Below are 12,372 nucleotides of genomic sequence, written 5' to 3'. Positions count from 1 at the left end.
GAAATTCCGCCGCGCGGAACAAAGAATGCCGCATCTGATTGGTCCGTAAGATTGCTTGATAATGGCCCACCGAGGAGCTTCGACAGCCTTGAACATCGCGACTTACTCTCCAACCGACATCTTTGAAAGCATCTCGCCGTTACTCTTCACAGAGTAGCGGTAATATCACCATGCCCCCTTCTCGCGAAGCTTTGGTTAACCGCGGGGATGAAGACGGTAAGTTCGCGCCCTCGGACTATGGAACCCGGAGCCCAGGCTAACCACGCTTCTTGTAGAGGTCTGCCCCGTCTGCAAATCTTCGCGGTACTTGAACCCGGACATGCGATTCCTTATCAATCCAGAATGCTACCACAAAATGTGCGAGTCGTGCGTGGACAGAATATTCTCTTCAGGGCCTGCGAACTGCCCCGTAGCGGGGTGCCACAAGACACTGAGAAAGAATCGATTTCGCAAGCAGACATTCGAGGATATAAACGTTGAGAGGGAGGTAGATATACGGCGCAGAGTTATGACAGTGTGAGTTTGAAATTTTTCGCATTCTCTTAGCATACAGAAAACTGACTACCTGTAGTCTCAACCGCCGAGAAGAAGAGTTCGATTCCAAGCTAGACTGGGATAACTTCTTGGAACAGCGGGAGGAAATCATATTCAATCTTGTCAACAAAATCGACGTTGCGAAAACCGAATCTGACCTGCAGAGCTATGCGTCGGAGAACATGCGCTCCATTCGTGCGAACCAAGCCCTCGAAGCGAAGGAAGTCACCTCTTTCCAAGAACGCCAAAGCCAAGAGCAGGAGCTGGCACGTCTACGGCGGCAAGCTGCCAAGGAAGAATACGAAAACGAGCGAAAGGAGTTGTTGGCTGGTCGAGAGGAAGTTCTCAGCCGCCTTGCGAGCGGGCGAGGGGCGGACGCTGCTTCAATCGCGCGAGAGGGCCAGAAGGTGTTGCTCAAGAAATCATCAGCTCGGCGCAGTGAAGAGGAAAGAATAAGACAGAAACAGGCTGCACTGCGTGGGACAGATGCCAAAAAGCCTGGCGCCACTGGTGCTGCGGCAAGCGAAGAGGCTGGTTCAGGCTTGATTAAGGGTCTCAAGAAGATCAAAACTCCAGAGCCAGAGATGCCCTATGATCCTTTTGGTGGGATGGTTCCCAACAAACGGGACTATTATACTATGCGCGACTACTATCCGTCCCCCTATCTTGATCCTATTCGACAAGATACTCGAATGCTTGCGGGGGGCTACGACCTTCAGGAATACTATTCACGAACCATGCTGGAGGCTTTTGCAGGCTTAGGATGTTTCATTGATGAAGAAGTTTCACAACGAGAAGCGAACTCCTTTAATGCCATGAAACCTGTCGGTACACAGGGAGCTGCTATAGCTGCTGGCTCAGAGTCGAGCAGCAAGTGATTCGTATAGGATGAGCAAGCACACCTCAAAAAGGAAGCAGTTGCTTCTACGTCTTTGATTATTGCATAGCGGCGGCGCCTTGTCTTTTGGTTATCTTCGCTTAGGTAATTTGGATGGTGGCCATATAGGAGGAATTGGTGTACATGGTGTATAGATAGGTGCAATCAAAATACAAATTCCGAGTTACATGGAAATAACGGTATTATACAAGTCTTCAATAGTCTCTTGGACCTCAGATCTTCCCACCAGTAATCTGCTCTCCCAGCTTCTTGACCCTGCCTTGGATAACATCCCAACGCTCGGACTCGCGTTTCGGGACATCGGAGCGAGCTCCAAGGTTTCGGGGGAATCCCAAGTTCCAAATGTTTTCGCCGTACTTATAATCGCTCCGCCAAGCTTCATTCTCCCCTTCAGGGAAGACTTTATCAATCTCGACAGCTAGTTGGGCCTCGGTAGTAATGAATTCGCGAGCATTCATATAAAGAGTGTGTAGCGAATCCTGGCGCTCCAGCTCCTCCGTGTGTTTCTTGTTTTCCACTCGGCGCCGTGATTCGGCGAGTCGCTGCTCTCTACCGGGATCGGGCAATACAGGGGTACGCTTTGGTAGCATTTCCTGTACAACAGAAGGCCGAGTATAGCGTTCATCATCTCGTTCAGTCTGGCGGAGAACGCGCTCTCTTTGGATTTGTCGCTGGCGACTTCGCTCCTCCATTGTCCTGTCCGTCCATTTCTTCCGCTTGTGCAGTTCCAGCAGACCCTCCTTGAGGTTCTGTCTTCTCATGTCGGCCATTTCCCGCTTCCGTTCTCTGTATTCAGCGTGCGGCTCATCGGGATTGATCTTTTCTTGATTGGTAGGGAGAGGTGCAACGGCTTCAAGGTACTGTTGGTTGGGCTTGTCCACTCGTCGACGGGGGAAGATTTCACGCGGTACCGGCAGTGTACCTTTGACGCGAGGTTTTGAAGGGAGATCTGGTTGAACTGTTCGGGGGACTTCAATGAAGTTGGGTGATTCAGGTCCAACACGAAGACTTGAGGATGAGGAGAAACCACGGAGCTGCACCCTGGCAGTCCGGCCGCCGTTGCGGAAAAGCGACATTGCGGCGGTTGATTGTCGGGATGATATATTCGATTGGGGAGGGAAATATGCGTCCAAAGTTTGAGGACGGGTATGAGCTCACAACCCGGCAAGTTGGGCTGTGGTGACTGCTGCTGAGCAACGCGTTCAGTTGTCGAGAGCCGGAAAAAGATCGAAGCGATTTTCTCGTTGTTGGTCCGTGCACAGCTCCGCTTGGCGCCGTCGGAAAAAAAAATAATTTCTTCTCACCTCTTCTTTCCTTCTCTTCTGCGCTCCGCCAACTTTCTGTTTTTACTCCCTACCTCGAGACCTCTCATTACTTGAACTATTCGAGTTATTGGAGGACATTTTCACTATGGGTACTGGGAAGAAGGAAGCCACGCGCCGAGACCGCCAGGGGAAGGTTGGCGATGGCATGGCCAATGTGAGGATGAAGGGTGAAAATTTCTACAGGTAAGCTTCATCCAGTCCTATTGCGCTTGGTATAGCAGCTGATTTGGAAAAGAGATGCGAAGAAGGTTAAGAGGTTGAACATGCTCAAGGATGGTAAACCTCAACGTGACTCCGAGGGAAACATCACCCAGGCTGCCTCGTACCAATCTCGCGATGCCCCCGTCGCTCGGATAGAACCCAACCGTAAATGGTTTGGAAATACTCGAGTCATCTCGCAGGAAGCTCTGTCTTCGTTCCGTGAAGCCGTCGCCGAACGTGCTTCGGATCCGTATCAGGTTCTCCTCAAAACCAACAAGCTTCCAATGAGTTTGATCAAAGAAAACCAGACCGTCAATGGGCTCAAACAACACCAGGCTAAGATGGCTATTGAAACGTCACCGTATAGCGACACATTCGGGCCGAAAGCTCAAAGGAAACGGGTCAAGTTGGGTGTCTCGTCCCTCGAAGACTTGGCTGGCGAGACAATGAAGATGCAAGATGACTACGTTGAAAAGACGGACCAAGGCCGACACGAGGATGGTACTCCGATCGTTGCTGGCGATGATGTGGCGACAGACCTCCAGCTTGGCATGATGCCGACGTCTCGTGAAGCGGTCTTTCTGAAGGGTCAGAGTAAGAGAATCTGGAACGAGTTGTATAAAGTCATCGATTCGTCAGATGTTGTTATCCATGTGATTGATGCTCGCGACCCCGAGGGAACACGTTGCAGGGGTATTGAAAAATACATCCGCGAGGAGGCGCCTCACAAGCACTTGATCTTTGTTCTCAACAAGTGCGATCTGGTACCTACTGGTGTAGCGGTAAGTTTTCTTCTTTTATTTTCATTTTTTGTTTCCTTCGATCCTTCACGACATATCACCCATTGGCTCAAGCCATGCCATCGCTAAGTCAAGTCTACTTCCGTGACTATGTTTCACGTTTTCTCTATGGAAGTATTGTCTGTTACAGCTTTGGCATATCAACGCTGGTCCGCGCCGAACTTCATTCTGAAGCTAGGCTGATTGGTTTTCGTTTTGAAAGCCGGTCGTTAAGGACTAAGCAGTGTTCTGTTTTTGAGTTGAGTACTGCTTCGCCATTGGCGACTTCGTAGCAGTGCTCTTAGTAACATTTCACACATCACTACATTGCTCTTTCTGTCTTATCTATAAGCTACTTATTACGTGACGGTGTTGCTAACGGAATACACCAGGCCGCTTGGGTTCGCCATCTATCGAAGGACTATCCCACCTTAGCTTTTCATGCTTCGATCAACAACTCTTTCGGAAAAGGTTCTCTGATTCAACTCCTGAGGCAATTTTCATCGCTTCACTCCGACCGAAAACAGATCTCGGTTGGTTTCATCGGCTATCCAAACACAGGGAAGTCATCGATTATCAACACGCTACGTAAGAAGAAGGTGTGCACAGTTGCTCCTATCCCTGGAGAAACCAAGGTTTGGCAGTACATTACCTTGATGAAGAGGATCTACCTCATCGACTGTCCTGGTGTTGTTCCTCCAAGCCAGACGGATACTCCAGAAGATATCCTTCTAAGAGGTGTCGTGCGAGTGGAAAACGTCGAGAACCCCGAGCAGTATATTCCTGCTATTCTCAAGCGTGTCCAATCTAAGCATCTTGAACGGACTTATGGCATCAAAGACCCGCAAGATTCTATTGAATTTCTTAGCATTCTTGCAAGGAAGGGTGGCAGACTTCTTCGTGGAGGCGAGCCCGATCTTGACGGCGTTGCCAAGATGGTTATCAACGATTTCCTCAGAGGAAAGATCCCGTGGTTTACTCCACCCCCGTATACATCTGGTGAGGAGGGCGAAAAAATCGAGGGGCGTGAAGGCAGGCTTGGAGAGATGAATCGGAAACGCAAGATCGACGAAGCCTCTGGCGATGACCAGAAGGCTTCGGGTGAAGCAACCTCCGGCGCTGAAGAAGAGTTCGAAGGGTTTGATGATGAAGACGAAGATAGCGATAATGACTCGATCGCAAATCTCGAAGTTAGTGACGAGGAAAGCGGGGAGGAGTGAACAGACTTGCAATCGCCTGACTCCCAACACTCCACAACCTCCGCAAGCAGAGCGATTGCGATTCGCACAAGTCACACTTGCCTGTTTGCTTGACGCCAGGGCGTCGCAAGCTGGTTCTGCACGCTTAGCTGTCGCTCCCCGCTTGGCCAGTGGGCAAGTACTTGACAGCTGTACAGCTCGCAGGCGCAGTCCAGAACCTTTGGCACTATTCATGTCGTCAGGGCCTGCCTGAAATGAGGAGATATGCGGCAGCATCCAGCGATAGTACCCACTGCGTCAATTAGACCGGGCGGTACTAGCGTGCATGCGCCGATGATGCTTCCGGTGGTAGGATCCATCATCGACCTCGATGTTGTTGACAACGCTCTACTAGATACCCATGTTGTTACAAATGCTATGACAATATCGCATTACCTATTTCATCTTAAATAATTCTACCGTATCAGTACGGAGTAGCAAACAGTAAATAAATGCCGCGGGCGTTGGTGGCTCACCGCCGTGACTCACGTGGGGCGGGATCATCAGCTTCATCATCGACCATCGTCGGATTGGATCCATCCATCTCATGGGTAACTGCCTCATTCTGCGGAGGACGGACCAACGCAAACCATTGTTGTTTCAAGAACTCCCATAATCCTCCTTTTATGGTTATGGCATTTCATCCTTCAGGGTCTTTGGGAGATGTGCCGATCAACATATAATGGCTGAGGGCATGTCCGTTGTTCCGTATAGCTCATCAAATGATGTTGTGCTGTAAGTCTCGGGCCTTTTTATTTGCTACGGAAGATTTCTTGCTTAATTGGCTCTCTTGCAGACGCCATAATGACTCTATTGTTGTTTTCGATCGCGATTCGCAGCAACTAGTCATTCAAAATGCGACCGAACGCGAAGATGACGAACCCCAATGTCCGTACTGTCGCCGCCCGCTGCGGGGAGATAACTCTCCTCAAGACAACCACCATGCCGGTACACAACCGGAATTTGTCAATCCTGAGTACTTTCGCATGCTCCGCAATAGCCTTCCTCCTGCCTCCGTAGAGTCAACTACACCCCCGTCGCGACGCTACGTTCAACCTGTCCTTGCGGATGGCCCTTCAAGCGGATCCAGCTACTCTCACGCACATACCGGCCATGGAATTTCGTCAGCGGCATTCACACCGGACTACTTTAAACGGTTTTTCGTGGAAGAGCGGGTACTCGGGAAAGGAGGTAAAGGCGTGGTGTTATTAGTGAAGCATATGCTGGATGGCGTGTCTCTCGGGCATTACGCCTGTAAACGAGTGCCCGTCGGGGATGATCACGAGTGGCTTGAAAAGGTTTTGATCGAAGTCCAACTGCTGCAGCACCTTTCTCACCAAAATCTTGTCTCGTATAGGCATGTTTGGCTCGAGAATGCAAAGATTACCACGTTTGGGCCAAGCGTTCCTTGCGCATTCATTCTCCAACAATATTGCAATGCGGGCGACTTGCACAACTATATCTGCGGCTCCATGCAGACTTCCACGACCCCCCAGGAATTAAAAGAGCGTCTTAGGAGGAGATCGAAAGGTGGTGCCGAGCCTCCTATCGACTTGAGAGAACCTCGCAAATTACATTTCGACGAGATATACTCATTCTTCAAAGACATTACGTCAGGGCTGCGGTATCTCCATGCTAGCGGCTATATCCATCGCGATCTAAAACCCAACAACTGTTTACTGCACAAGACTAGTGATGGAATTCGAGTCCTAGTCAGCGACTTCGGTGAAGTTCAACCCCAGGATGCTATTCGAATGTCTACCGGCGCGACAGGAACCGTGTCGTATTGTGCCCCAGAAGTACTGCGGCGAGAGTTTCCCAACGGTCCTTTTGCCAATTTCACGTTTAAATCGGATATATTTTCCCTCGGAATGATATTGTATTTCTTATGTTTTGCCCAACTTCCATATCGAAACGCCGATCTTATTCACGAAGAAAGGGAAGACCTCGAAAAGCTCCGTGAAGAGATAATGGATTGGGGTGGGTTTGACCAAAGACAAATGCGTCCTGATCTACCCGAACAACTTTATACTTTTCTATGGCGTCTGCTGTCGGTGGATCCGGATCTGCGTCCATCCGCAGATGAAGTCCTCAGCGGTCTTGAAGTTGGAGCTAGTGCAAATGAGAGCTTTCGCACGAAACGCGGCAGCAGTAGCTCCTCCGCTCCAGACATGCACACTGGCTCCAGGATTCATCCCCTGGATGACATGGCTGAGTCACCGTTTGATCAGCAGGCGTCTCCGAAGAGGTCGTTTTCGAGGAGCCCTGTCACTGTACGGCGTAATTCAGTATACGAGTCGAACGGGTCCGTCGGAGATCTTACCCCCGTTATCGAAGACGTGGACCACACTGCCGACAGGAGAGGCTCGCTCAGCCCGGAACGCGACCTAATTGTGCGTCCGCGCTTCTCTAGTACACATTCTGTCTCACCACCGAGGAATGAACCTCGACAGGCCGGGCCGACAAACAACGACGTCCCTATTCGACTACTGCCCCCGCCACCAAGCCGGATCTCTCTTGCACGGCGCCTCTCGAGATGGCGCCCGCCGTTGTTTGCTATACAGCTGACGTTGTTCCTCATGAAGATTGCGATGACCCTGCAACCTTGTACTCCGTTGGCCGTTAATCCCTGGCTGCTTTACTTTTTAATTCTGATAGCCGGCGTCAACCTACGGATGAGCAGTGTTGGGGTTCAAGTAGCATCCCTAATATTGCATCTTGTTGTTGTCATGCTAAGCATGAAGTTGGATATTTTATGCGCTCGGCCTGGTTCCACTGCTGAGACAGTGTTTAGGTATGAATTATGATGTACATGATGTCTGTTTAATCCTTGAACATATGAATACGGATGTAGCCAATTCGAAAATTATACATGTATTTTGATATTGTCCTCTTCTCAGAAATGTTGAATTAGCCTAAGCAACTACCACCACCAAAACAGTACCGCGAAATCGATGACTACAGGGCACCCAGCTCTTCTTCACCCTGGACCATGACCCTCTGAGATGCAGGATCTACGGCAAGAGTCTGTTTACGTAGCCGTTTTGGAGAGTGAGTTGAAACAGCAAAGCCTTCGCATCTTCATGTCTGCACTGCCGTCATTTTACAGATATAATATGACGATACCATCTATCACTCACTGTCTTATTGAGCGTCCTGGAGCAAAAAGGTACAAAACAAGGAGGTCAAAAAGGAAAATGTTCGAACATTAAATGCACCAACCGGGGTTCGAACCCGGGTCTCGACTTAGCCACTAATCGGGAAATTACTTTTATTTCAATTGAATTTCCTTTTTGGGAGAGTCGTGTCATACCACTAAACCATTGGTGCTTTTATTACGAAAAAATGCTCGAATTCGCTTTCTTTCATTCAATGTTAAAGTTAAAGAAAAATAGCCCGAGGAAATGACACCGGAATATTGAGACAGTGGTAAAAGTAGTAAGACACAAAACGTACCTACAGTGAGTTGATACCAATAGTACGGTTTAGAATCGCCACTGCTTAGCTGGAGGTCTACCAGCAAAATGTGTAAATCTGGCCCTCGTAGCCGGTGGGCATGCGGAATATATAGGGTTTCCGTTAGTGGTCCCCATAAAAATTTTTTTTTTCAATGGGGCAAAAAGGGAGGGGTAAAAAGGCTTATTAGGAGAAACACGAATTCGAGCATTTTTTCGTAATAAAAGCACCAATTTTTCTTCATTTGTACCCTGGCCCGGCCAGGGGACCACAGCCTGTGGTCCACAGGCCTTATCTAGGGTCAGCTTAAGCAAATTAGGTCACGATCTTCGCGATGATGTCGACATTGACAATCCCGGTGAAGGGATAGTACTTCACCTTCTTTCTCAATGTCAAAGTACACAGGTGCTCGTAGCAAAGATCCGACCATGGTCTAAACTCTCATGACCCATCCATAGGAAGATCGGTTCAGTGGTTCAGTGACAGGATGGAAGCTTTTAGGGTTCATAACATACAAACAAACTCGTATCACCCCCTGTTGATTGAAATGGGAAGGAGCGATTGCTACCTTACCCCCTTATACCTACTTGCCTTATGGTATTTATGCCTTTTCATCCTGTCGCTAGGAACAAGCGAGGTTTCCTTGTATGACATGATTGTGAAGGCTTCGTTTACTGTACAAACGATTGTCGACCCTTTGTGTGATACTAATAGCTATATAACAGGGCCCTCTTTGATAATTATACATTTTGGAGATAGAAGTGATACCCTAACCAGGCCACTCTTAGCTTTTATTCCCAGTCCACGCCTTACCTCTAAATTCTGCAAGATCTTTTTCTCCTACCGGTACAGAATATGCACATGGGCTAGGGATACCCACGATTATGTGCCTAGAGCAGTAATCGGTAGTATATATTTGGAGATAAGGCCCATCTACTCTTTAAACCGTGCCGAACTGACATCCATTTCGTTAAGCCTAAGGGTTTTACATGGCTATGCCGACCATGGCCGGCTTTGAAGCTGAGGGAGGGCATTTGATAACGGGTATTAGAAACGCTGTCTGTACAAAGACGTAGTGAGGGAAAAAGCAGAGTGTAAAAGAAAAAGAGAGGAGGGACGTATTATATTCCAGGCTATCAGCTAGCCATACCTTTCTTCTGATATCTGTCGGCTCTGGTAAGGCCGACCGGTCCCAGAAACATCCCTCTTCCTGGAAGCTCGTACCGGAGTATTTAGTTGGTCTGACAAGGGCCCTCCTCAGTACAATGGACGGTGAGGGTGCTTGGTACATGTTTCAGCGGGGTATTGAGGCGCGAATCCGTGACAGAGCAGTGGGACTGAACGTAAAATTTGATGGTGAGACTGAGCCGGCCTTGGATGACAAAAAGAGCGTGGATATGATGCAGTGGCATGCGACCAACTACCAGTTCTATAATAACTTGCATGCATTATCCGTGTCTGTTCAAGGTGACGTCCCAAAGGATATGCTTGAATGCCTTGCCGCACGCCTACAGGCGAGCTTGTTTTTCTTCGAAATGGAATACATGGAAGAAAAGAGTGAGGAGGTTGCTATAAGGGGGTGGATATGCTGTCGACTTTCCCATGATGAGACAGGTTTTCGGAACCTCATGGACCGAACCAAGGGCTTCTACGTCGCAGAGCAGCAGCTCCAAGAGTCTAAACGGTGGACTGCGTCCTCAGCCCCGTTCAGACATAGCGTGTTCATTCACGAGTCTAAGCAAAATCTTGATAAGGATATTCGAATTGATGTCGACTTTGGGAAGAAGTATCGGGTCTCCATCAGCGGCTTCCCGATGACCCACAAGACACTTCTTGACTATGGAAATGAGCATGCCGATAATTTCCAGACTGTGGAGGTCGCTACTACCCAGCCTCATGAGTCAGTTACGTTGCACGCAACTTAGGGTTCTGTGTATGGAAAAATATATATGGTGAATACCACGCTCTATACTTGCCTGATAATAAAGTCTCTCTGATCTTTTGGAGGTATGTTCCTTTCATCCATACATTCCTTTCGCAAAGGAACGTCCGCCCGCCCCTAGTCAAGTAAAACGTGCCCCTATAAGTGGGCTGTTAGAGCCATGTACCCAAGATAATGGCAGACACTGAGGTCAAGCTCAGGTTGCTGCGTATGGCCGAAAGTGTGAACTCGCCCACTTGGGATGTCGAGGAGAGGTCGTCGATGTGGAGACGGATTGCGATATAGTTATCCAGGTTGAAAACCCATCCCCCTTGATTATAAAGATAGACTGTAAATAGTTATTGCTACATCCGCAGAGCCCAATCCTCTCCAATCAATGAGCAGATCGACGCGCTCAACTAAATAATATACGCGAATATATTTGGTGACCGCGAATAGAATTGGGTAAACACCAGTAAGGTTACTCCCTCAAGTATCTGGTACTAATCTATAGTACCGAACTTAACCCAAGTAACAAGCACTACTTTATATTAAATATATAGTTAATTTCACCTATTCCCGTTAAAGCTCAGTATAAGAGATTAGTATATATATTAAGGTACTTCCCGTTGGATAGAGACTAAAGAATAGCATACGAAGCAGCAACCATGGCTGTTACATGCAGAATCTAAAATATTCAGGGCCTTCCAGGAAACGGGTAAAACTAGAGTATTACTAGTTATTATCCTGGCCCTTGCTGCTCTTAACCTCCCTGTAATGATTGCTGCAGAGTCTAATAAAGGAGTTGATAACTTGGCTATAGCAGTAGCTGAGGCTTTGAGCCAGCACGGGAAACCTGGTAATTTGATTGGAAGTTTCTATCGCGTCAGCACCCCCGCTCGTCAGATTTAAAGGGTGTGGTCGGCGGCCAGTTCCGGAACTATAGGCGCGGATGAAACCCACGTGGTAGAACCGATAGCAATATGGATGCACTAACGAGGAGCCACAAGTAAAAAAAAAAAAGGGAGTCACGGTCTGTTGTCGGCGAGGGTTGATATGGACGGAGTCAACGTGTGGCGTTGGTGTTAGGGTGGGCAAGAAGAAGAAAAATGAATGTGGTGATACGAGTTTGTCTGTACGTTATGAACCCGAAACTCTCTAGATCTAGATACTTATCTAGAAAAGAATATTTAAAAAATAGATATATATAATTTTTCTATCGATGGGTCATGAGAGTTTAGACCATGGTCCGATCTTTGCTAGAACGAGCACCTGTGTGCGATGCCAACAGCCATATCACAGGCCCTTTTTTGATAAGTATACATGATAGAGGTAGAGGTACTCTAACCGGGCCACTTTTAACTTTTATCTCCAGCGCACGCCTTGCCTCTAACGTCTGCGAGATCTAGCTTTTCCTACCCGTACAGAATATGCACATGAGCTATCAATGCCCACGGTTATGTATGTGCCTAGAACAGACGTGGTGAAGGAAACAGCAGAGTGTAAAAGAAAAACAGGGGGGCACTTGTTATATAAGCAACTAGATATTCTGCGTTTGATATGGGCAGACTGAAGAAGCGAAACTTCATTGAACGTATGACAGCTCCGGTAATGTCTCTCCTCTTGCTTCTGCGCCCGACGGGTCATTAAAGAATATCCTGCAAGTTTTTACAGACTCCATATCTAATCTCCCTGAGGAGACCGAAACGGCCATTGACGTTCGCTGAGTGGTTGATTGGTCATCCAACGGGGAACACATTCTATCAACCTGATACTGTGATTATTTGACGGGAGTTTGAAATCATTTGTCGATTGCGTTTGGACATAGTCAGTATCGTCCTTGTGTTTTGGCTGGAATTTGGCGTTGCCTCCGGGCTAGAGTTTTGTGTTTCGGAATGAGGACCTGTATATTCCCATTTATTGATGATTCGACTGCTGGATATTTATTCGGATTGCTCTTCATGCTTTGCCGAGTCCTCCTTATATCTTGAGGTAAGCTTTTTACTGCCCATGCCGCCAG

General features: G+C 48.2%; 6 protein-coding genes and 1 non-coding gene across 7 annotated transcripts; 4 read left to right on the top strand and 3 right to left on the bottom strand.

Moving 5' to 3' along the window:
* Nucleotides 1–319: 319 nt before the first annotated feature.
* ASPSYDRAFT_141031 (TFIIH/NER complex subunit TFB3) lies at nucleotides 320–1,412 on the top strand (the record flags this gene model as incomplete). The annotated part of the gene is made up of 2 exons (XM_040841100.1): nucleotides 320–516; nucleotides 572–1,412. 2 exons carry the CDS (start codon nucleotides 320–322, stop codon nucleotides 1,410–1,412), a joined length of 1,038 nt encoding a protein of 345 aa, XP_040707826.1.
* Nucleotides 1,413–1,528: 116 nt separating this feature from the next.
* On the bottom strand, nucleotides 1,529–2,632 carry ASPSYDRAFT_283112 (uncharacterized protein). The gene has a single exon (XM_040844502.1). It carries the CDS (start codon nucleotides 2,506–2,508, stop codon nucleotides 1,645–1,647), a length of 864 nt encoding a protein of 287 aa, XP_040707825.1. The 5' UTR covers nucleotides 2,509–2,632; the 3' UTR covers nucleotides 1,529–1,644.
* A 210-nt stretch (nucleotides 2,633–2,842) lies between these two features.
* ASPSYDRAFT_1155164 (putative GTPase NOG2) lies at nucleotides 2,843–5,435 on the top strand (the record flags this gene model as incomplete). The annotated part of the gene is made up of 4 exons (XM_040840014.1): nucleotides 2,843–2,940; nucleotides 2,993–3,744; nucleotides 3,874–3,907; nucleotides 4,090–5,435. The coding sequence occupies 4 exons, from the start codon at nucleotides 2,843–2,845 to the stop codon at nucleotides 4,955–4,957; spliced, it is 1,752 nt and encodes a 583-aa protein (XP_040707824.1). The 3' UTR covers nucleotides 4,958–5,435.
* Nucleotides 5,436–6,186: 751 nt separating this feature from the next.
* Nucleotides 6,187–8,104, top strand: ASPSYDRAFT_38682 (protein kinase IKS1). The gene has a single exon (XM_040845759.1). The coding sequence runs from the start codon at nucleotides 6,196–6,198 to the stop codon at nucleotides 7,780–7,782; it is 1,587 nt and encodes a 528-aa protein (XP_040707823.1). The 5' UTR covers nucleotides 6,187–6,195; the 3' UTR covers nucleotides 7,783–8,104.
* Nucleotides 8,105–8,188: 84 nt separating this feature from the next.
* Nucleotides 8,189–8,305, bottom strand: ASPSYDRAFT_t8. The gene has a single exon. It is a non-coding gene; the product is annotated as a tRNA-Gly (tRNA).
* A 1,391-nt stretch (nucleotides 8,306–9,696) lies between these two features.
* ASPSYDRAFT_26047 (uncharacterized protein) lies at nucleotides 9,697–10,356 on the top strand (the record flags this gene model as incomplete). The annotated part of the gene is made up of 1 exon (XM_040844239.1): nucleotides 9,697–10,356. One exon carries the CDS (start codon nucleotides 9,697–9,699, stop codon nucleotides 10,354–10,356), a length of 660 nt encoding a protein of 219 aa, XP_040707822.1.
* A 1,354-nt stretch (nucleotides 10,357–11,710) lies between these two features.
* Nucleotides 11,711–12,090, bottom strand: ASPSYDRAFT_283018 (uncharacterized protein). Its single transcript, XM_040844499.1, has one exon. It carries the CDS (start codon nucleotides 11,997–11,999, stop codon nucleotides 11,742–11,744), a length of 258 nt encoding a protein of 85 aa, XP_040707821.1. The 5' UTR covers nucleotides 12,000–12,090; the 3' UTR covers nucleotides 11,711–11,741.
* Between the last annotated feature and the right edge of the window lie 282 nt (nucleotides 12,091–12,372).

This window comes from Aspergillus sydowii, assembly GCF_001890705.1.
Source record: "Aspergillus sydowii CBS 593.65 unplaced genomic scaffold ASPSYscaffold_1, whole genome shotgun sequence".
Taxonomy (NCBI): domain Eukaryota; kingdom Fungi; phylum Ascomycota; class Eurotiomycetes; order Eurotiales; family Aspergillaceae; genus Aspergillus; species Aspergillus sydowii.
This window is presented reverse-complemented; position numbering and strand designations above follow the sequence as displayed.